Below are 25,058 nucleotides of genomic sequence, written 5' to 3' on the forward strand. Positions count from 1 at the left end.
TAACTTATTAAAGAGCAACATAACCAAATTATACAATGATACAGAATTCTTATTTCAGATCTTATAAAATGTGAAAAAGTTTTTTTTAGAGAATACAGCACATCCTCTTCTCTCTATCTACAATCAACAACCGTCTATCACATAGAAATGGAGGCTACATTACTCAGAAATTTCATTTCTAACTGGAAAAGGAAGTATAAAGAAACAAGTTCTATGAATAACCATAATTCAGAGAACATGGAATCACTGAATTATCTCAGGTATATTACTATGAGGGGTATTTGAAGAGAATAACAAAAATAGCTTAATTAAATATTATGGGTTTTTTGTTTTGTTTTGTTTTGTTTTTAGCAGGATAAAATCCTAGTCAACTAGTCTGTAAGCGTCTAACAGTTCCTAAATTGTTTACGCAGAAAATCAGATTTAAGAAAAACATCACTCCATTGGCTGGACAGCCAAAGGTAAACCTTTTTATAGGAACCTGTTAAGAATTCACTTGACAGAAGTCTCTGCTTAATGCAATGAGTTTTTTAAAAGTGTTAGAAAATCAGACTGGCAACTATGTATATAATAATTGATGAAATGCTCTAAAATTTTAAAACTTATTTTAAGATACTTTGCCCAGCAATTTTAACATGAAATCATCCTTCATCCTTACTTTTCTAGGCTATAATTTTTTTTTTTTTTTTTTTTTTTTTTTTTTTTTTTTTTTGAGACGGAGTCTCGCTCTGTCATCCAGGCTAGAGTCAGTGGTACGATCTCGGCTCACTGCAATCTCCACCTCCCAGGTTCAAGCGATTCTCCTACCTCAGCCTCCAGAGTAGCTGGGATTACAGGCATGCACTACCACGCCTGGCTAATTTTTGTATTTTTAGTAGAGACAGGGTTTCACCATGTTGGTCAGGCTAGTCTCAAACTCCTGACCTCGTGATCTGCCCACCTCAGCCTCCCAAAGTGCTAGGATTACAGGCGTGAGCCACCCCGCCCAGCCTCTAAGCTATAATTTTGATAAATATCTTTAATAATGCAACAACCTAATATGCAACCCAAATAAGCTGATACCAGAAACAAACTATTTTAAAAGCTGAGAAAATAAATCTAAGAAAGGGGGAGCTTGATTAGTGGAAATGAACACAATGGCATCCAGTATTTACTAACACTATGCCAAAGAAAGCTCAGTTTTAGGAAAGACAGAAAAAAGAATTTCTGAAAGAAGGCAGTGTATAAAAAAACAAATATTTTTTGTCTTGCTTTCGTTTTTAAAAATTTTTTAGGTTATTTTATTTTTTTGAGACAGTCTCGCTCTGTTGCCCAGGCTGGAGTGCACTGGCACAATCTTGGCTCACTGCAACTTCCACCTTCCGGGTTCAAGTGGTTCTCCTGTCTCAGCCTCCTGAGTAGCTGGGATTACAGGTGAACACCACCACGGCCAGATAATTTTTTTCTATTTTTAGTAGAGATGGGGTTTTGTCATGTTGGCCAGGCTGGTCTCGAAATCCTGGCCTCAAGTGATCCTCCTGCCTCAGCCTACCAAAGTGCTAGAATTACAGGCATGAGCCCCTGCGCCCAGCCTTGTCTTAACGTATAAAGTTAAGAAAAAGTGATTGGTTCAAAATAAGTCAAAACAGTTCTTGTGTTTGAAGAGTAACAAGCTAAAGAAGCTTTATGACCAACTCCGGCCCAAGGGCCAATTCGGGCTCACCGCCTGCTTTTGTACAGCATACAAGGTAAGGATGATTTTTGTATTTGTAATATGTGAAAAAATCTGGAAAAATATTTCCTGGCATACAAATTCAGATTTCAAGGTCTATCAATAAAGTTTTGTGAAGATACAACCATGCTTCTTTCATTTACACATTGTTGATGGCTGCTTTTAAGCTACAGTGGCAGATTTGAGGAATTGTAACAGCATAAAATATTTACTATCTGGACCTTTACACAAAAAGTTTGCTGAACCTCAAGCTGAAGATTAGGATGAATATTTGAAGGCATGGGAGGAGCAGCCTATCTAATATTCAATAATGCTTAGAAATCCAACATGAAGTATAACATAAGAAAAATAACAAAAAACCAGCTGGATCTAAAACAAAGTAAGTTAATGAAGCTCTTAACAGCCATAGCAGGATTGTATGTGATTCCCATGCCTCTGGAAGGTATTTTATTCTCTGTAGGAGCAACATTTTCTTGTTCAGCTGCAAAAGGAGTGCAATGACTATTGCCACCTCTGTATCTTACTGCCAGTTTTTACACCCTAATAACCTCAATGAAATCACACCCATCAACATTTTAGTGGTTGCTATGAGACTAACAGTGACATCAACACAGCATCATGTAACAACAATGACAGCACAGGGAAAGTAACCAAGGGGTACTGTTAGATGCCCAAAGAAGGTAAGAATTATAACTTGCTAGAAAAGCCGAATGAAGTAAACACGCTCAAAGTTATCTTAAGAAAATTTTTACATTTTAATATTATCATGTTAAACCTTGAGTAAAATTATTTTTAAAAAGTAGCTAAAAGAATAGTCAAAAAAGGGAAAAAGCTACATACAGATTTATATTGCTCTTCATTTATAAGCTTCAATACATAATGCTAAGGATGTTGAGATTACAGACAAGTAAATTGTTAAGAGTAATCCTTAGGACTGATTTGCCCTTGTTTCTTCCTCACATTCATCTCTTGGACTTGGTATGTTTTAATCTAAAGCAAAATCTGGCATGGCTTATTTTAAGACAGACAAACCATATGAAGAAAAGTTATGTTTCTGGGATACAGTTAACAGATGACAGATTCAAAATGAATTTCTTTATAATGTACTAGATGAATTCTACCACCATTACTAATGGCATTTTTAAAAACTCTCCATTTTTGTCTACCAGATTATCTTTCTATCACGTTAATACAAAGAAAATTTCTAGTTGGGGGAAGAGAAGAGTTAACCAAAAATTGTCATTTTATTTATTTATTTGAGATAATGTTTAGCTCTGTTGCCCAGGCTGGAGTGCAGTGGCATGATCACATCTCACTGCAGCCTCCCTCCAGGGCTCAACCAATCCTCCCACCTGAGCCTCCCGAGTAGCTGGGACCACAGGTATGCACCACCATGTCTAGCTAATTTTTTTTTTTTTTTTTTTTTTTTTTTTGAGACGGAGTCTCGCTGTGTCGCCCAGGCTGGAGTGCAGTGGCCGGATCTCATCTCACTGCAGGCTCCGCCTCCTGGGTTCATGCCATTCTCCCGCCTCAGCCTCCGAGTAGCTGGGACTACAGGCGCCCGCCACCACGTCCGGCTAATTTTTTGTATTTTTAGTAGAGACGGGGTGTCACCATGTTAGCCAGGATGGTCTTGATCTCCTGACCTCGTGATCCACCCGCCTCGGCCTCCCAAAGTGCTGGGATTACAGGCTTGAGCCACCGCGCCCGGGCATCTAGCTAATTTTTTAAAAACATTTTTGTACAGTCAGGGTCTCCCTATGTTGCCCAGGCCGGTCTCAGACTCCCGGGTTCAGGTGATCATCCTGCCTTCACCTCACAAAGTGCTGGGATTACAGCTGTGAGCCACTGTGCCTGGCTAAGTTTGTTATTTTAAAAGAGGTATTTTGAAAGAAAAATAAGAATTCAATGAAATCAAACATGATACTAAAAATCTTTTTAAAATTCTAATATAAAATGGACTTAAAACAATTAGTCTCTGAGCTTGATATATTAAGTTTTACTTGGAAAACTATTTCAAGAAATAGGTATAAACACACACCTGTCTATGAAATGGGACCACTGCTCTCAATATGAACTTAAGAGATTTGCTTACCTCCAATTCTGCCTCTAACATCTCTTCAGTGGTTCGGGTCCGATCTTTTGGTTTCTTCCATGTCTTTGGTACAGTTATAGCTATTTGAGCTGAAATACAAGATCAGGCCCATTACTTGCCACTGCCAAGTCATTCTGAGAAATATTAGGTCTAAGTGATACCTATATTCAAATTCAGCACGATAAAAGAGAACTTCACCTATACCAAATAAATAGTTGGCTGATCAAGTGAACAACTGTGTAGTAGCCCAGAGATTGCAACGTCAAGTGCTGTGGGTACAAACTCATAGCTTTCTAACCAGTGGCCTGCGTTCTTCCCATTTCATGGTTAGAAATACCCCAGCATGTAATTCAACATGTGATGAGTATGCACATAAGAAAACTGACTTGTGGCCGGGCGCGGTGGCTCAAGCCTGTAATCCCAGCACTTTGGGAGGCCGAGACGGGCGGATCACGAGGTCAGGAGATCGTGACCATCCTGGCTAACACAGTGAAACCCCGTCTCTACTAAAAATACAAAAACTAGCCGGGCGAGGTGGCGGGCGCCTGTAGTCCCAGCTACTCGGGAGGCTGAGGCGGGAGAATGGCGCAAACCCGGGAGGCGGAGCTTGCAGTGAGCTGAGATCGGGCCACTGCACTCCAGTCCGGGCGACAGAGCGAGACTCCGCCTCAAAAAAAAAAAAAAAAAAAAAAAGAAAACTGACTTGTGATCCAATTCTAGACTTGGATCTACTTCTATTAATCAACTATGTAAACTTAAGCAAGTCACAGGTCGCAGGCCCCTACATTATTCAGCTATAAAGTATAAGAGTGAGACTAGATATCTGAAGTTACTTCAAACAATAAAACATAAAACGCACAGGATTCTGTTATTTTCCAGACAACAAAAGGATACTTCAATTAAGGTTTCATTAGATAGGCAGCATTTCTAAAACATTCTGTTTTCATCTCAGATCAATACTGTTTGCCTAGCCTTTCATATTGCTAGAGTGAAAACTAAGAAAATAGATAATTTTTACTGAACTATTCCATTGTTTCAGAAATTCTAGATTAAAGGATTAAGTTTACAAAGGACTTTAAAAAATTCATCTGGCTTACAAATTCCACAGAATCATGGGTGTATAAGTGAAAGACATTTTAACGATCAGATAGTAAGCTGATAATATTAAACTGCTTCTACAGAGGGCAACTTATGAATCAATAGACAGGAGTGAGGTACTATAGGAGGATGAACAGGGAGAAGAGTTCAAGAAAGGCCACTTAATAGGGAACATTATCAAAAGCAAATAAACACAAAGCTAAAGGGTATCATCTAATCTGATTCGCTACAGAAATATAAGATAATTCACTGAGACTCTGGGACAGTCTCATCTTTTTTGGTACGACAGTAAAATGTGCACACACACTTTTTGGGGGAACAAGAAAAAGGAGACATTTAATATTTTTCCTCAAAATTACTGTACCATCTTAAAAAGTACTCTGCATATCTTCGTTATACACATCTCATACCAATTATTCTTTTTTCTTCCCCTCAGGAACCATTAAGGAAACACAAATAGACAAGCTGATATATTCTTCCTTTGTGTCCTACTCAAGGTAAATTTTTTCAAAGGATGGGAACCATGGGTGGGTTTAAATTTGCTATTGTCTCACAGCCTTCTACTGAATACGTATATTCGGTAGTTGTCTCTTTGCATTTTTTGTGGATCTTCTGATTTGATATAACCAGTCTGTTTAATGCGCTGCCTCCAAAATTCTGGTGATTTTCAACTCTGCTTCCTGAATCTTTTTAGGAGTTACAGAGTGCAGAGAATCTGTAATTTTATTTTGTTTTGCATTTGTATGAATTTAGCTCTAAATCTCATTCATGGAAAAGAGGAAGAACTTTTTTTTGGAGGATTTTTGAGGCTCAAATATAAGCTCAAAAAGAACTTCCTCTAAACAACAAAAAACAAAGATAAACTTTTCTTTCCACAAATATATCAAATATACTCAACCCCAAAACATGAAACAAAATATTTCTTCCTTGAGTAATATAACACATTTAACATACTTGGAAAAAAAACAGCTGCCAAGCCAGTGAGAATTGTTACCCATCTTGTTTAAGTGGCTATTTAAAGTCTTGATTTAAAATAATAATTCAGAAAAAGAGGGACAGAAAGAGCACAGTATTCTCTAGGAGACACTTAGTTCTTCAAAAAAACTGAACAGACACACGCACGCACGCGCACACACACACACACACACACCCCCCCTAATGCACAGTGAGGTTGGGGCATATATCCCCTCTCCTACAATTACTAATAGAAAGGTGCAGTAAAATTTGGGTGTGCTGAGAATGAGGAGGGAGAAAAGGGAGTAGAAGGGAAGCAGTCAGGAAGAAAAAGGGAGAGGGAAGAGAGAAAGAGAGTGACATAGATTTACATGATAATCAACACTGATTAAACTAGAGAGAAAGAGAGTGACATAGATTTACATGATAATCAACACTGATTAAACTAGAATGGGGGGAATTAAATTTAAGATACTGTCTCAGATTTGTTCTTTACTTTCTAGTTCATCGCGTAGGGAGGGCACTCGAATTTGTTGACTGAACAAATAATAGCAGTTCTAGGCAAAAGCAATATTATTGACCTTCCCAAGGCAAAGACGTCGATTGTTTCCGCCTTGTCTTGTATTAAAGCATGACAGGACAAGCGACAGTCTCTGCATAGGATTCATAATTACCTGGACTCCTTCACCTAAGAACTCAAGTCTTACAGACACATTTAATTTCAAGATTTTTGCAAATTTTTATGATATTGGAACAAAATGTTTTTCTTCAGAGCTATTTTGTAAAATGTCTAATGGACAAATTCAGAAAAATATTAGAGCAACAGACACGTTTAATCACTGGGTTTTAGGGAGATTCTTTGTCTTCTCTCTACGGAAATTTTAAAACTGTGCTACAGTTTACTGTTCCTACAGCTAATTGGAGGGAAACAATTTTTGATGTGTTAAGATGTCTTAAGATTTCAAAACGAATGCACATTACAGTAACATTTTTCTGGTGTCTGTAAGATGGATCACAAGTCATCCCCATAAATGGAAGAGTCTCTTAGTTTTTCATTTACTTTTTATGTGGGTTTAACTGGAGTCAAATTGTTACTCCTGCAAATTAAGATCTAACAACTATCCCTGTACAACCTAAGAGATAAACACTGGACTTGGAGATGAAGGGCAAGGGCGAATGTAAAAGTTTCATAAACTTAGTGGTTTTTATATAACTCCATGTGTTTTTAAAAATAGTTTTCCCTGAAGTCTGAGGTAGTTAGAATATGGAGGCCGGGTGCAGTGGCTCACGCCTGTAATCCCAACACTTTGGGAGGCCAAGGCAGGCAGATCACTTGAAGTCAAGAGTTCGAGACCAGCCTGGCCAACATGATGAAACCCTGTCTCTACTAAAAATACAAAAATTAGCCGGGCATGGTGGCACGCGCCTGTAATCCCAGCTACTCAGGAAGCTGAGGCAGGAGAATCGCTTGAACCTGGAGGTGGAGGTTGCAGTGAGCAGATATCAAGCCACTGCATTTCAGCCTGGGCGATCGAGCAAGACTCCATTTCAAATAATAATAATAAAAAAAAAAAGATTATGGAGAAAAACATTTATGTACAATTGTAGGTCTTACCGGAATAGCAGAGTCAAGAGTAGTTACGAGACAGGGATATAATGCATTCTGAGGAACTATTCTGTGTAAACACATGATCTAGAACATGCACTCTTTCTTTTTCTTTGCAGAAATACCAGCTCTTAAAGAAACTGCTAATAGTTAAGTCATGGTTTTTAGTCTAAAATCCTGACTTGGAAATGTTACACAGTAAGTACAAGAATGACAAATGTTACTGCTATCACTGGTATAATCTCCCTTTATCTAGATTATTTATTCTAATCACAAAAAGGTGCACCCATTGAAGAACACTTATAAAATATAGACAGATATAAAGCTGAAAAAAAAAAAAAAAAAAAAAACACCTACGTGTTATCTTTGAGAAATTGTAAACCTGGGTTATATTTTTTCCGAGATTTAAAAAGCATTATTATAGGCACATGCCTATTTAGTTTTATACTGTTTTTTGTTTTTGTTTTTTCCCCCACTAAACTTCAAACAAGAATTTAACCTTTATAGTTTGGTCTTTGGGACTGTCCTAACACAAATTAACTGTTAAAATTCTTATATATTCAATCTGCTATTTTTTTTTTTTGGAGACATGGTCTTCCTTTGTTGTCCAGGCTGGAGTACAGTGGCGTGAACTTGGCTCACTGTAGCTTCAAACTCCTGGGCCCCAGTGATTCTCCCACTTCAGCCTCCCCAGTAGCTGGGACCGCAGGTACATGCAACCACGCCCAGCTAATTTTTAAAATTTTTTGTAGACATGGTCTCTTACTATGTTGCCCAGGCTGGTCTTGAACTCCTGGGCTCAAGTGAGCCTCCTGCCTTGGCTCCCAAAATGCTGGGATTATAGGAGTGAGCCACTGCCACACTCAGCCCAATCTGCTAAATTCTAATTAAGCAGCTAAAAGCTCATAATTACTGCTATGTAGTAGGATAATTTGAAAGCAATCAACTAAGAGGGAGATGACTAAAATTTAAAAAGATTCTAAAAAGATAAATAGGCAGTGAAGAACTATAAAAGAGCTAAATGTACATGATTCTAAAAATTAAGACATTTTATTCAAAAGTAAACAGGAACTAAAAAAACCTTCTTGGCCTGGCATGGTGGCTCAGGTCTGGAATCCCAGCACTTTGGGAGGCCAAGGTGGGCAGATCACAAGGTCAGGAGTTCAAGACCAGCCAGGACAACATAGTGAAACCCCGTCTCTACTAAAAATACAAAACATTAGCCAGGTGTGGTGGCAGGTCCCCCGTAATCCCAGCTACTTGGGAGGCTGAGGCAGGAGAATCGCTTGAACCTGGGAGGTGGAGGTTGCAGTGAGCCAAAATTATGCCATTGCACTCCAGCCCGGGTGACAGTGTGAGACTCCCACTCAAAAAAAAAAAAACAAAAAGAAAAAAAAAAAACCTTCATGATTAGTCTTCAGAAAATCCACATAAGGATAAAATTAAACTGGTCAAGTTTCACATCTACTGTCAAGAGTCAAATCACAGCACAGATTTTTATGAGCCACTTCTAGTAGCAAGGATTTGGATTCAGGCTAATGAAATTAAATGGAATTTTTAGAGAGTAGGCTAAGGTTAAAAAACAGAAAAGGGTAAAAAAATATAAAATTATACCTACACTTCATTTATAATCATGTAAAATATTTATGTAAAAACTGGAAGGAAACAAAGAAAAGTTTAATGCTAACATGCAGGCTACATACTTGAATAATAAGTGGTTTCTCTTTGTTCTTCAATGCTTGTAATGATAATTTAAAATTGGAAGAAATAAAAAAGTAAAACTTTTAAAGTTAAGTTTCATTCACTATTTCAAATCCTGTTTTATCCTGTATGACTAACCCACTTTAGTCTTGTTATAGATTTTAGGACAGATTGCTCTTTATAAAAATACTATTGGAACACATTTTAAAAACAGCTAATTTTACTGGGCACATTACAATTTTGTGTATGATTTTGATCTGGAGAACTCATGGAGTTCATAGAGAGTACTCATTTTATACCCCAAAAAACGAAAAACCAAAAACAGCATCATTCCACAGAGGTTAAAAGAATGTAAAAGAGGTTGAGAGTGGTGGCTCATGCCTGTAATCCCAGCACTCTGGGAGGTTGAGGAGGGAAGACTGTTTGAGGTCAGGAGATCAAGACCAGCCTAAGTGAGACCTCTACAAAAAATTTAAAAATTAGCCAGGCACGGGGTACACGCTTGTCATTCCAGCTTCTCAGGAGGCTAAAGTAGGAGGATCACTTGAGCCCAGGAGTTGGAGGTGCAGTGAGCCATGATCGTGCCACTGTACTCTAGCCTGGGTAACAGAGTGAGACCTTGCCTCAAAAACAAAACAAAAAAAACCCAAAAGAACATAAAAGCGCTAACTACGTAAGACAGGTAAATCTTTAATCCCAGGGTATCCTATGCTACTATTAGCTACGCCACAATATAAATCTGACAGCAATTTTTAGGTAAACTTAATATTGCTTCTCTTTACTAATTTATTAATCAGGTAGTCATCCAAGTAAGTTGCAAGAGTTTAACATTTTTTTCTATTTCCTTGGTATAATAAATAAAAGAGATCTTTATTTTCCTTTCTCTCTCCCTTTTCTTAGATCTTAAGCTAAAGAACACTTGTAGTTAATTGCAAATGCTTCCTCTACCCCTTATATAAATATAAATATAGATATAGATAGCTAGACTCTGTCTCTTATAAAAAGGCTGCACTCCAGCCTTGGTGACAGAGTGAGACTCTGTCTCTAAAAAAATAAGGCCAAGTATGGTGGCTCATGCCACCATGAGGTCAAGATGGGAGCATTGTCTAGGAGTTCAAGACTAGCCTGGGCAACATAGGGAGACCTCATCTCTACAAAATACAAAAAATTAGCCCAGCATGGTGGGTAATTTTTAAAAATTAGCCAGGTATAGTGTTGTGCACCTGTGGTACAAGCTACTCAGGAGGCTGAGGCAAGAGGATTGCCCGAGCCTGGGAGATTGAGGCTGCAGTGAGCTGTGATCACACCACTGCACTCTAGCCTGGGTGAAAGGGTGAGACTTGGTCTCAAGATAAAATTTAAAAAAAATTAATAAGGCTGTTTTATTTTCTACATTTGTGGAGATAATTTTCTGGGTTGACCTGAATTGTGCAGATTAGCTGAAGATCTTGTGACCACATAATGGCCAGGTAAGAGACTGAATTACAAAAAAGTCTCCCTTCTAGCTCCACGTGCTTTTGGAATACAACATAAACTCCCTAGTTCCAGGTTTGAAATTTATGTGTCCAGAGTCTGGGTCTCTTAGATTGAAGTGACACAAAATTGACACTATGAAGACTTTCCAAGGATGGACACTTCACTAATGCTCAGGGAACAACCCCAGTGCATTGTCACAGAGTTGTGCATAAACAGAGTAGAATGTTCTAATAATGGAACTTCCAGTCAGAGTTCCCATCCTTGTCACCTGGTTTTAATCCCTTCTCATGCATTCTTGATATATTTTGACAACTTTTACTTTTTTCCAAGTTTTGAGATCTACAGGTTGGCACTAAATCATTCTGATTACACAATATGCAAGAACTTTTTCCTTCTAGAGTACCTATAGGCTGTGAATCATATTCTGTGCCAAATCATCACCTTTATTCCTTTCACAGATCTTCATGGAAATCTAGGAAAATGTGATGATTCATATAACAAACTAAAGTGGCACAAAGAAGAAACCCAGGTGAGAGAAGGATAAATTTTACAATGAAGATGTAATGACCTGAAAAGAATAACAATGGTGATGAAATATTTAAGAATGATGGGTCACTGAGAGATGTCAACCAAAAGAAAAACTTGAGAGTTAGGTCTAGTGTTTTTCCGGCATTTTTTCAGAGGTTGTTATTTGAAATGTATGTTGACTTGGTAATTAGGCTTCCCATTGTATGACAAAATCTCTCTACTCTATCACTGCTTCACAAAGGGCTTGAATTACATGAGTTGGTTTGGTGAGGTCCTACCAATGGAAACAAAACAGTATAATAAAATGAGGAAACTAGACTTAAATTCTATCAAACACAGCCATTTCACTTGGGGAGAACAAGGTGGGTGAACTGCTTGAGGCCAGGAGTTCCAAAATTAGCCTGAGCAACACAGTGAGACACCATCTCTTACGAAAAAAATTTTTAAATTAGCTGGGCGTGGTGGCATGTGTCTATAGTCCTAGCTACTTAGGAGGCTGAGGCAGGAGGACAGCTTGAGCCCAAGGGTTGAAGGTTATATGATCATATTACTGTACCCTAGCCTGTGTGACATAGCAAGAACCTGTCTCTAAAAACAATGAAGCCAGATATCTATAACACAATTTAAATGTTTTTACTTCTAGCTTTAACGTTAAATATCAAAGTAAAAGTCAAATCTAGGTTTAGTAATTTTATTTATATCCTCAATAACCACCTTTTGGTTTCATAAATTTTTTCCCTACTGTTTTCTTGTTATCTGTTTCATTTATTTCGTATCTGTATTATTTCCTTTCTTTTGCTTTTTCTGGGTTTGTTCTTCTTTTAATAATTTTTTAAGGTGAAAGCTGAGGTCAATAATTAGATTTTTTTTTTTTTTTTTTGAAGGAGTCTTGCTCTGTCACCCAGGTTGGAGTGCAGTGGCGCCATCTCAGCTCACTGCACGCTCCGCCTCCCGGGTTCACGCCATGCTCCTGCCTCAGCCTCCCCAGCAGCTGGGACTACAGGCGCACGCCACCATGCCTGGCTAATTTTTTTGTATTTTTAGTAGAGATGGGGTTTCACTGTGTTAGCCAGGATGGTCTTGATCTCCTGACCTCATGATCTGCCTGCCTCAGCCTCCCAAAGTGTTGGGATTACAGGCGTGAGCCATCGTGCCTGGCCTTTTTTTTTTTTCTTTTCTAATAGTTGTGGTTAAGTGATGTAAATTTCCATCTGTGTACTGCTTTAGCAGTGTGGTAGGCAGAACAATGGACCAAACCAAAGATGCCAATGACTTAATGCTTTTAACCTTGTGAATACATAACCTTACCTGGCAAAATTGACTTTACAAACGTGATATTAAAGGATCTTGTGATGAAGAGACTATTATCCTGGATTAACCCAGTGGATTCAATGTAATCAAAAGGCTCATTATAAGCAAGAGGGAGGTAGGAGAAACAGAGAAAGAGATTTGAAGATGCTATGCTGTTGGCTTTGAAGATGGAGGAAGGGGACACAGCCAAAGAATGTAAGCAGTCTCTAACAGATAAAAAAGACAAGGGAATAGATTCTTCCACAGAGCCTCCAGAGGAGTCACAGACCTGATGATTTTTGGCCCAAATGAAACCCATTTTGGACTTCTGACATCCAAAACTGTAAGACAGTATGTACTGTTTTAAGCACTGTGTTTGTGGTGCTTTGTTACAACAGCAATAGAAAATGAACATAAGAAACACCCACAAAATTTGATATGTTGGGTGGGTTTTCATTTTCCCTCTGTTCACAATATTTTATAATTTCATTTCCGATTTCTTCTTTGACCTCTGCGTTATTTAAAAGTGTGTTACTTTCTAAACATATGGGGGATTTTCCAGAGATATTTTTCTCATTGATTTCCAACTTGAATCCTTTTAAAGTTATTAAGCCTCAGTTTTGGAAACACAATGTGGTCTATCTCGGTAAATGTTCAATTTGTATTTGAAAAGAATGTGTATCTACTGTTCGAATGGTTAGTCAATTAAATCAAGTTGGCTGACTGTGCTATTCAATCTCCTAGGTCCTTACTAGCTTTCTGTTTACTGGTTCTACCAATTCTGGGTTTTCCAGTTATGTCGATTCCTTATCACTACTTTTTGAATACGTGAAATAGTTATAGCAACTGTATCTAATAACCCTTTAATGATTTTTCTACTAATTCTAAGTATGTCAGTAATGAGTTTCAATTGATTTGTTTTCTCCTTATTATGGGTCATATTTTTTTCATGGTGTCACTGGGCCAAAAATCAAGGTATCATTAGGTCTGTGACTCCTCTGGAGGCTCTGTGGAAGAATCTATTCCCTTGTCTTTTTTATCTGTTAGAGACTGTTTGCATTCTTTGCAAATACTTGAGGAAGAAACAATATCAATTTTACACCAACTTTCTCAGAATACTGAAGGAGAAAACTCATTAACTCATCATTTGAGGTCTGCGTCGTTACCAAGATACCCAAACATGACAATCACCAGAAAACTGAAGGCGAACATCCCTTATAAATTTAAACACAAATGCCCCACCCCCGAAAAAAAAAAAACACAATAAAATTTTAGCAAGTAAAATTCAACAATACAGAAAAAGAAAAAAATGTGATGGCCAAATTTTATCCCAGGAAAACAGGTTGGTTTAATATTCAAATATCACATATTTTCAAACAAGCAATTAATAAGCAAAAAAGAAAACCATATGATTTACTAACAAATGCAGGAAAAGTCATTGATAAAATCCAATCTATATTCTTGACTAAAATAATTTCTCAGCAGTCTAGGAATAAAAAAGAAGTTCCTCACCTAGATAATAAAAAACTGACAGTTAACATCATACTTAATGGTAAAAGACTGAATGATTTCTCCCTGAGAAAATGTTTACTTTTACCACTTCTATTCAACATTGTATTGAAGGTCCCAGCTAGTGCAGTAAGTCAAGAAAAAGAAATAAAGGGTGCATCCAGATGGAAATGAAGTAAATTTGTCTTTGTTCAAATAAGGTGATTATCCATATAAAAAAATCCAAAGCGATCGCCATGAAAAAGCTAACAAGACTAGCAAGTTTACTCAGCGAGGTTGCAAGACATGAAACTGACATACAAAAATCTATCATATATTGTATTGCCATATACTAATAAAAATTGAAATAAAAAAATACCATGTACAAGAGCATCTAAAGATATAAATTTGACAAAAGATACAAAAAACCTATACACTAGAAACTCCAATTATTGAGAGAATTAAAGAATACTTTAAAATATGCCTTTGGGAGGCCGAGGCAGGCGGATCACGAGGTCAGGAGATCGAGACCATCCTGGCTAACACGGTGAAACCCCATCTCTACTAAAAATACAAAAAATCAGCTGGGTGTGGTGGCGGGCGCCTGTAGTCCCAGCTACTTGGGGGAAGCACGAGAATGGCGTGATCCCGGGAGGCAGAGGCTGCAGTGAGCTGAGATCGTCCCACTGCACTCCAGCCTGAGTGATAAGAGGGAGACTCTGTCTCAAACAAACAAACAAACAAACAAAAAAACCATGACCATGTTCATGGGTCAGAATACTCAATATTGCAAGATGTCAATTCTGTCTACAGTGTCAATGCAAATGAAATTTCAACTGTTTTTTGCCGAAAAAATATAGAAAACCTGATTATAAAATGAATCTAGAAAAACGAAGGACCTAGAATAGCCAAAACAACTTTGAAAAAGAAGAATGTAGTTGGAGGCTTAATACTTGGATTTTATGACTTATTACAAAGCTTCTCTATCACGACTGTGTGGTATGAGCATAAAGACAACCGGATACATAGAAAAAAATAGAGAATCCATTCAATCGACTCTCAATATGTATGCACAACATACTCACAAAAGGGGTACAAAGGAGATTTAGCAGAAACAAGATAGCCTGAAATTTTCAGACATTACTGGTGGGAATATAAAATGGCAAACATACTTTGGAAAATGACTTACAATTTCCTAAAAATTAATATACAGCTATATATAACCCAGCCATTTCATCTATACATATTTACCCAAGAAAAATGACAGCTTATGTCCATACAAAGACTTGTACCTAGGTGCTCACAGCAACATTATTTGTAATAGCCCCAAACTGGAAACAGCCAAAATGTCTATCAATAGGTTAACAAACAGACAAATTGTGGCAAATCCATACTCGGCATTTCTTTAAAAATACAACATATAGGCCAGGCACAGTGGCTCACGCCTGTAATTAAAAGCACTTTGGGAGGCTGAGGCGGGCAGATCACGAGGTCAGGAGCTTGAGACCATCCTGGCTAACATGGTGAAACCCCGTCTCTACTAAAAATACAAAAAATTAGCCGGGCGAGGCGGCAGGCGCCTGCAGTCCCAGCTACTTGGGAGGCTGAGGCAGGAGAATGGCGTGAACCCGGGAGGTGGAGCTTGCAGTGAGCCAAGATCGCACCACTGCACTCCAGCCTGGGTGACAGAGCGAGACTCCGTCTCAAAAAAAAAAAAAAAAAAAAAAAAAAAAAAAACATATATAAACATGCTGAATGAAAGAAGCCAGTCAGGCTGGGCATGGTGGCTCATGCCTTTAACCCCATCACTTTGGGAGGCTGAGGCAGGTGGATTGCTTAAGCTCAGAGTTTGAGATCAGCCTGGGCAACATGGTGAAACTGTCTCTACAAACAAAAACAAACAAACAACAAAAAATTAGCCAGACATTGTAGTGCACACCTGTTGCCCTAGCTACTTGGGAGGCTGAGGCAGGAGGATGCATTGAACCTGGGGAGTCAAGGCTGCAGTGGGCTGTGATCGTGCTACTGCACTCCAACCTAGGTGACAGAGTGAGACCCTATCTCAGAAAGAAGCCAGACAAAAAAAGAGTTCATGCTTTCACTTACATAAGATTTCTAAAACGCAAACTAATCTGTAGTGACAAAAAACTTGTGCTTGCCTGGCGATGAAATCAGGGTAGTAGTGCGGGAGGGAGGGATTTACAAAACAGGCATAAAAAATTTTTGGGTGATAAATATGATTATAGTTACCATTTATATAGAGTATGTTCCTGTTAAAGGTGATCAAATATTTTGTGTACATTAACCTTATGTCAACTATACCTCAATAGAAATATTGAGACAAATGTGTCCATTGAAACAAAGGTAATATCCCTCTCTCCCAACTAGCCATTTCTACTTGCCTGAGGTGAACCTTGCCTCAGCACTTTGTATCTGATGTATAGTCTTCTACACCATCATGGCTCATACAAATAATCACAACCCCATATACAAGTTTATTTTATTATTTATTTTATTTTTTAGACAGGGTCTCTCTCTGTGGCTCAGGCTGGAGTGCACTGGCACAGTCACGGCTCTGTACACTCTTGAATTGCCAGGTTCAAGCAGTCCTCCTGCTTCGGCCTCTTGAGTAGCTGGGACCACAGTCACGTGCCAGCACTTTGCTAATTTTTATTTTTTTGTAGAGACGGGTCTCCCTATGTTGCCTAGGTTGGTCTTGAACTCCTGGGCACAAGCAATCCTTCCGTCTTAACCTCCCAAAGTGCTGGAATTACAGGCATGAGCCACAGCACCTAGCCACAAGTTTATTTTAAACAGAAAAATGGGGTCATAACTATATGAGTTATTCTTCAACATGCTTTATTTTCACTTAAGAAAATCCCTCCTAGCGTCTAGTCACTATGCAAACACCAGTATGCAACATTTCTTTGGAAAAATCTTACGTTTTTGCTGTTTTTCTTACCATGAAAACTTTTAAATATATCCTACTAGTACTTTTTTTTTTTTTTTTTTTTTTTTTTTTAAAGGCAGTTTCTCACTATGTTGCCCAGGCTGGTCTTGAACTTCTGGGCTCAAGTATTCCTCTGCCTCAGCCTCCTGAGTAGCTGAAATTATAGGTGTGAGCCACTGCACCCAGCCTATACTAGTTATTTCCAAATACAGATATTGTCAGATTTAGTTCCACAAAGGTTACTCATACTCCTCTCACAAAGAAATGTGTCTTGGATTTTCTCTATTCTCACAAGTACTTTATATTTGGCAAACTAATAGCTTAAACGTGCTATTTCTACACTCACTAACGAGGTTAAGCATTTTTTCCTTTTTTTGTTTTTGGTTATTTGCTCTTTCTTTTCTGTGAATTTCCTATTTTCATCCTTTATCTAATCTTCTATTAGATACTTTGTTTTCTTTTTAACCCACAGGTATTTTCCTACAGATAGGTTAACCTTATACATATGGTCTTTTGATTTCCTTTCTGCCAAGACAAAACCCAACATTTATTTATTCTTTTAGACAGGGTCTCACTTTGTCACCCAGGCTGAAGAACAGTGGCTCAATCACGGCTCACTGCAGCTTCAACCCCCGTGGTTCAGGTGATCCTCCCACCTCAGCCTCCCGCGTAGCTGAAGTACAGGTGCATGCCACCACACCTGGCTAATTTTTTCATTTTTTGTAGAGACAGGATTTCATTATATTGTTCAAGCTGGTCTTGAACTCCTGGGCTCAAGCAATCCACCCAACTTGGCCTCCCGTAGTGCTGGGATTACAGGTGTAAGCCACCAAGCCTGACCCAATTTTTTTAAAATTATCATCACTTTATATTGAATTTTCTCTAACCAGTATATGCTGACTTTGAAAACAATACCAAAAGAAAAAAAATAAAAAAAAATCCGTTTTAACTAATCTGAAATTAAGGCAAGGGAAAGTCTTTTTTCTCTTGCCTTTAATACATATCATAAAGTAAATTAGAAGGGAGACACAGCATCTACAAAGCCTATGATCTGGCATACTTCTCCTCAGCAGTATGTTGCTATTTTACTCTAGCTATGAATTTTGAGAATCACTAAGCAATAATATTTTTTAAAGATCCTTTTATAAAGAAGAAAATCAGAATGTTATTTCCTATTGTAAGGATGTAGGCCATCCTTCTAAAGACACCGAAGTCAGAATGTTATTTTCTCTTGTGATGACTTCAGTTAGCCCTCTGGATTTTTTTTTTTTTGGTAAGACGGAGTTTTGGTCTTGTTGCCCAGGCTGGAGTGGAATGGCGCAATCTTGGCTCACTGCAACCTCCACCTCCCGGGTTCAAGCAATTCTCTTGCCTCAGCCTCCCAAGTAGCTGGGATTACAGGCACACACCACCACACCCAGCTAATTTTGTATTTTTAGTAGAGATGAGATTTCTTCATTTTGGTCAGGCTGGTCTCAAACTCCCAATCTCAGGTGATCTGCCGGCCTCGACCTCCCAAAGTGCTGGGATTACAGGTGTGAGTCACTGTGCCCAGTCGAGATAAATTACTTTATTGTACAAATAAAATTTATAAATAGTGACATTCAACTAAGTTTTTAAAATAGGGAATTTATGTTTTAAGTCACATATTTCAAGTAGACAAATTCCTGTAAATTTTCAAGCAAACTTTGTAATATTTTATTCACATTCTTATTTTTTATTAGTGAAGATATGAGATAGCCTATTAATAAGGCATCATTATGGCAGAAAAGTAAGTAGAAAGGGCAACAAGTGAAACTGAAAATGATCACATTATGACTGGTGATCGGCTAGAAGACAGAATAGAAGAGTAGAATAGATTAGGCTTGTTCTCTGCTTTTAAGCGAGAAAGGTGATTCCTACTGCCAAGAACAGGAAGTTGGAATAACTTTCTTCAATTAATCTACCGTGTAATAGGAACTGAGAGAATTCTAAGAGAAAGAGGCTTAAAAATTCCAATAACATACATGGTAGACTTTCTTACTGATCAGAAGCTACCTGATTCTCACTGTACTCTGTTTCATCTCCTATTCTGACCAAAACTTCCACCGAGAGCTTGGGTTTTTTTTCCCTATTAACTTCAGTCCTAGGCCTTTGGGATTTTTACACCAACTCTTTTTGGTCACTCTCTAGGAATACTGTTTCAGAATGGCAGTGGTCCAGGTTTCCTGATAGTAAATGCAGGAACCATCCATATATAGAGAAAGCTAAAGTCTCAATATTATTTTCAAAACCTTTTCTGCTAAAATGTATTTTAGTAACAGTCTGCCTCTCTGTTGCTCCTCCAAACAACATAACTCATTTGAACAGGAATAATTATTTTATATAATAGAAGTGTTTATAAAAATTATGTGTAAATTATATTTGGGTGTGTTTGAAAATGCTAAGAACGAATTATGTGATGTAACCATGTATAATTCTTAATGCATATGAAACCCTAAATATACCATATTCATAATGAAAAAAAATCTAGTTTTTCCATTGACCAAATACCTATTTTGTGCAGAGAACAACTCCATATGTTGTTATTGGTAAATGAAAAAGTAAAAGCCAAGAAAAGCCAACACAATTTTGATGTAGAATTGAAAGGCAGTCGGCTTGTAATATTAAGATATTATAAAACTAAAGTAACTAAGGTAATTATGCTATTGATGCAAGGTTAGGCAGAGAAAAGAAGTGGCTCAATAGAAACCATTAATCTGAACTCAGTGTTGAAGTGGTGTATCAGCTTAACTAACAGTGTGCCTCATTATATAAACTGACCTCAGTCCTTGACCATTCCGAAAGAACAGCTGTTGGATTCCAAACCATGATTTTAAGGTCATGGATGATGTCACAGGATTGCAATGTGAGACATCTGTACCAGGGACTAGATACTACACCATCAAATTATACCAAGATATGAGCTGGTGATTACATAGCCATATATGCTAAACTGGAAGAATACTGTTGAATTCAATTTTTTGTCATTATACTCCAGCTTCTGATATTGCCAGGTGAGGAGATAATGCTTACTAAAGTATGCAGTCTAAAAGCTCCAGCTTAGCCAGTGTTTGGGCTCTGTTCCAAAGTGGCATGGAAAACAGAAGAAAATGTGTATCTGCTTCTGCTTTTCTCATCATGCTTCAGCAGGTCCAGTGTGTATTTTGACATCCCCAGGCTTCTGCCCTGCCACGGACATTCCTGTATCTTTATTTTCTTGATTTCACTATTCTTTCTTCAAATCTTTGGTGCTTATATCTACTTAGGTGATGGAATTTCTCTCAGAGTAGTAAATGACAAAATTATCACAAATTCAACATGCTTTTAATTCACGATTACACTCAAATATTTTTGCGGCATTTGGGATTGGTATTGTCTGATACAAACTCTCTGAAAAGTTCTTTTAGGCCTATATTCGTATCAGTCTCCAAGGCCTGCTTTTCCTATTTCCATATCGAACATACTTCTTAGAATCTGAAGACCTCGATCTTATTTCAAATATCAATTTCACTTGACTGAACTCTAGTTTTTTGATATCTCAAATACTTATCAAAGTGCCACTTAAATCCAAAAATTCTGATGTAAATTCATTTGCATGGGAATGAATCTAGTACCAGCTTCAAGGTCTACCTTTTTTTTTTCTTTTTGAGACAGAGTTTTGCTCTTGTTGCCCAGGCTGGAGTGCAATGGCATGATCTCGGCTCACCACAACCTCTGCCTCCCAGGTTCATGCGATTCTCCTCCCTCAGCCTCCCGAGTAGCTGGGATTACAGGCATGCGCCACCATGCCCGGTTGATTTTGTATTTTTAGTAGAGATGGGGTTTCTCCATGTTGGTAGGGCTGGTCTCAAACTCCCAACCTCAGGTGATCTGCCCACCTTGGCCTCCCAAAGTGCTGGGATTACAGGCATGAGCCACCATGCCCAGCCTTCAAGGTCTACCTCTTTAAGAACATGTGCTTCTCTGGTTTCTGACACATAGCAAAGTTAGAAATTTGGCTTTTACCTTTTGGTCAACATCAGGCCCATTTACTGCTCTGCATTTTTAACATTTTTACCAACCCACTTAGTGTACACCCTTGCTACTCTACACAATCAAAGACTTGGATACAAGCTAAGAATAATTATTAGGGTTTGAGTTCTTTGAGGATAAAGATTGTATTTTATTGGTCTCTTCAATCTACCCAGCAACCAATACAATGCCTGGCAAATCTGTTAATGAATAAATGACCTGCAGTCAAAATTAAACTCACGGTTAATGTCTCTCTAGAACAACAATACTGGTTAAATCTCTTTGTGTTAAGTAGGTAGTATTACAGTATTCCCATTTCAGAGATGAGGAAACTGAAGAACAGAGAGACGATTAAGTTTCCCCTCGGCCGGGCGCGGTGGCTCAAGCCTGTAATCCCAGCACTTTGGGAGGCCGAGACGGGCGGATCACGAGGTCAGGAGATCGAGACCATCCTGGCTAACACGGTGAAACCCCGTCTCTACTAAAAAATACAAAAAACTAGCCGGGCGAGGTGGTGGGCGCCTGTAGTCCCAGCTACTCGGGAGGCTGAGGCAGGAGAATGGCGTGAACCCGGGAGGCGGAGCTTGCAGTGAGCTGAGATCCGGCCACAGCACTCCAGCCTGGGTGACAGAGCAAGACTCCGTCTCAAAGAAAAAAGAGTTTCCCCTTTACAGAGAGTAAAGGCTGGCGCTAGAACTGAAACACAGATCTAACTTCCAAATCCTTCCCAACTCAATACTCTGCCTCTCAAGTCTGCCTTATCCTGCACTTTCTCGCCTGAATTCCAGCTTCATTATTATCTTGGTTAAAGTTGTCTTTTGCTTTTGTAGCAGAATGGGATGTGCAGTTTACTGTCCCAACAGCACAGTATGTCATTAGGAAAATAAAATGGCAAAATGACGCTAAGTAGAAGGTTTGTTCCAAAAAGTTCAGTGGAGGACAGTCCATTAAGCAATTGTCGACACTGAGAACAAAGATGACTCCAATGAGAACACTGGCGTATTTTTGAGGCCTCTGTTTTTACTGCTCTGTTTGCAGCCTTAGGCACTTTTGCATTTCAATAAGACACTTTTGAACCACTTCTACCATCATCAAAAAAGACTGCAATTTAATTCAAGGTAAACCTAGTACAGATGCAAAAAAGTCAATCACTATAGCACAAATTTAATTAGGAAAGAGACTATAACACACATAGTTATCGTTCCATCTACTCAACACTTTTCATCTCCAAATAAAATGCTACAGCTGACTGCCTTGAATATGTAAACCTAGATGGAAAAAATATATATATACTTTCCATCTGACCATCAGTGAATCTACTTTACCAGACTGCAAACCGCAGAGAAATTTGCTCTAACCTTAATATGCGGGAGCTACTATGAGTAATAAAAAATACACTCTAACAGGGACCATCACTTACTCCCTTCTCTCTTCACCTTACCCATCCCAATATTTATATATCTGTCTCTCTATAAAATTATCAAGTTCTCAGTGGAAAGGGACTTTGCCTCATTCATCTCTGTGGTGCTAGAGGTCAGAAAAGGGCCTGTCACATGGTAGGTATAAATTAGCATTGCTAGAACAAATGAAATCAATCTATTAACCAATTCTGGATTTTGTACCAAAAATAGTGAAGCATGGATTTATAACATCTCTTTTGGCACATCATAAAAACTTATGGTTAAGTCATTCATATTTCTTGGTTTTCCATGACAGTTCCCGGTTTGAATATTCTTCTCTAATGTGTCCCAAAATATGGAGAATAGGCAGTCAAAAGGGTATTCTAATTTATAACTCATTTTAACGTAACATTTTAGAGAAGATCTAGAGTCTGTTATTGAAATTTAAAGAAAGAACTGCCAATATCTATTTATTCCAACTTTATCTGTTGATATGTTTGTTGAATTGAATACTACTACATCTTATCTCCAAAAAACTGGAATTTTTCTGCGCTCTAATGAAAACATAATGATACAAGTGGTATCAGAAATTAACACAAAAAATAAATTCTTAAGAAACATTTCCATTCTCTGCATTTATATTACTGAAGAATAATAATTGATATTAATAAGAAGTGAGGCATTGCAAATCTTGAGGAATATTAGAAATCATTCAAAACAGACTGGTAGATGCCTTTTGAAATTTGACAATCTGTGTTTCACATATATCAGATAAATCATCATGAGAGAATTATTTGTTTTTGTTTTTGTTTCTGAGATGGAATCTCACTCTTGTCACCTAGGCTGGAGTGCATGCAGTGACACAATCTCGGCTCCCTGCTACCTCAGCCTCCTTGGTTCAAGCAATTCTCCTGCCTCAGTCTCTGGCACAGCTGGGACTACATGCACTACCACACTTGGCTAGCTTCTATGTTTTTAACAGAGATGGGGTTTCACCATGTTGGCCAGGCTGATCTCAACTCCTGACCTCAGGTGATCCATCCGCCCACCTTGGCCTCCCAAAGTGCTGGGATTACAGGCGTGAACCACCTCACCCAACCGAAAATTATTATTTGAATGAGACCTAAGATACATATAACTGCAAAATTTATAATTAAACTTGCTTCTGGCTTCAATTACGACAAAAGTAATTCATATGAACAAAAAAATTTCACAACAAACGAGGAAAAACTGAAAAAGTCTTCTCTTTCCCATCTTGCTCCTAGAAAATCATTAAGTATTTCCTACTTATCCTCAGAAAATATTGGTGTATACGCAAGCACATACATGTGTGCATTATACATGTGAATGTACATACAGGTTTCTCCTTTATTTATACTCTAAGTACTGTTTTACACCTTGGTATGGCTTTAAAATTAGAGTAAAACTCATTTGTAAGATACAAGAAAAGCCATGTTTTAGGGGTCATTCATGACTGATACAATTTATGGAACATCAATGTATAATATGATGTCAAAGGGAGGTTTTCCCTACATGATCAGGTATACTGATTTAAATATTTCAAATGTCACTCAAATCTTATTTGAATTATGTTAAAAACTAAAATAAAGTATGAAAGTCTGGGACTCAATAAATACCTGTTGAATGAAAGAGAACTATTAACGATGGTATTATGTTACAAAAGCCCTAACAGTTTTTGGGTGTTATTGATCATCTCATTGAATACTGAATGCTATCACATACATAATGACTTCTACTTTTATTTCTATACATTTTAGCAACAGGGTGTTGCTATGCTGCCCAAGTTGGAGTGCGGTGACACCATCATAGTTCACTGCAACCTCGAACTACCGGGCTCAAGCAATCTTTCTGTCCCAGATTCCTGAGTACCTCCAACTACAGGCATACGCCACCACGCCTGGCTAATTTTTAAACTTTTTGTAGAGAAAGGGTCTCTCTGTTGCCCAGGCTGGTCACGAACTCTGGGCCTCAAGTGATCTTCTCACCTCAGCCTTGCAAAGTGCTGGGAGTATACGTGTGAGCCACAGTAGGCAGCCTGTTTTTATTTCTTAAACACTGCACTTGTATTAAGGTGATGCCTAGGTTACATGCACGAATTCTGGAATTGGCAGAAACTTGGAGAGAGGTATTAACTAACGAATTGGGAAAGATACATTCTGTGCTTTTTGCTGTCCCTTACTAATTACTCAGGGTGAGCACATTTGACTTTGTATCCCTTGCTATCATCTACCTGTTTATCCAGCTGTAGCTTTATGTAAATATTATATTCATCTTTTATATAAAAATATCTTACTTTAGTAAGAACTATTTTAAATGATTTTAACTTTTGAATGCTAAAGTCTAAGATTTGTTTACAGGATATATAGCTTAATTTGAGAGGCAATATTACAAAGATGTGGCTATGAGTATAAACTGTAGAGTTGAAATTTGAATTCTGATTCCACCAATTATTAACTATATAACCTTCAGCAAGTATCATCTCCTCCATGCCTCATTCTCCTCTTCTGTAAAGTAAGGATAATAGAGTTGTTGTGAGGGTTAAAGAATTTACCACAGTGTCTGATAAATAGCAAGCATTTAATCAGTGATAGCTACTATTATTAAAATCAACAGGCCAGGCATGGTAGCTCATGCCTGTAACCCCCACACTTTGGAAGGCCAAGGCAGGAGGACTGCTGGAGGCCAGGAGTTCAAGACCAGCTGGGCAA

General features: G+C 38.1%; 1 protein-coding gene across 21 annotated transcripts in view; it reads right to left on the minus strand.

Moving 5' to 3' along the window:
- The window catches only part of EIF4G3 (eukaryotic translation initiation factor 4 gamma 3), a 375,220-nt gene that overhangs the window by 88,844 nt on the left and 261,318 nt on the right, over positions 1–25,058 (minus strand). For all 21 annotated transcript variants that reach the window (XR_004060417.1, XR_004060416.1, XM_010364336.2 and 18 more), the window contains one exon: positions 3,807–3,895. Coding sequence is in view for 19 of the 21 variants with exons in the window: in XM_010364336.2 (XP_010362638.2) it covers positions 3,807–3,895 (89 nt within the window). In the remaining 2 variants the exon portion in view is untranslated. The remainder of the gene's footprint in view (positions 1–3,806; positions 3,896–25,058) is intronic.

The sequence above is a fragment of the Rhinopithecus roxellana genome, chromosome 12 (genome assembly GCF_007565055.1).
Source record: "Rhinopithecus roxellana isolate Shanxi Qingling chromosome 12, ASM756505v1, whole genome shotgun sequence".
NCBI lineage: Eukaryota > Metazoa > Chordata > Mammalia > Primates > Cercopithecidae > Rhinopithecus > Rhinopithecus roxellana.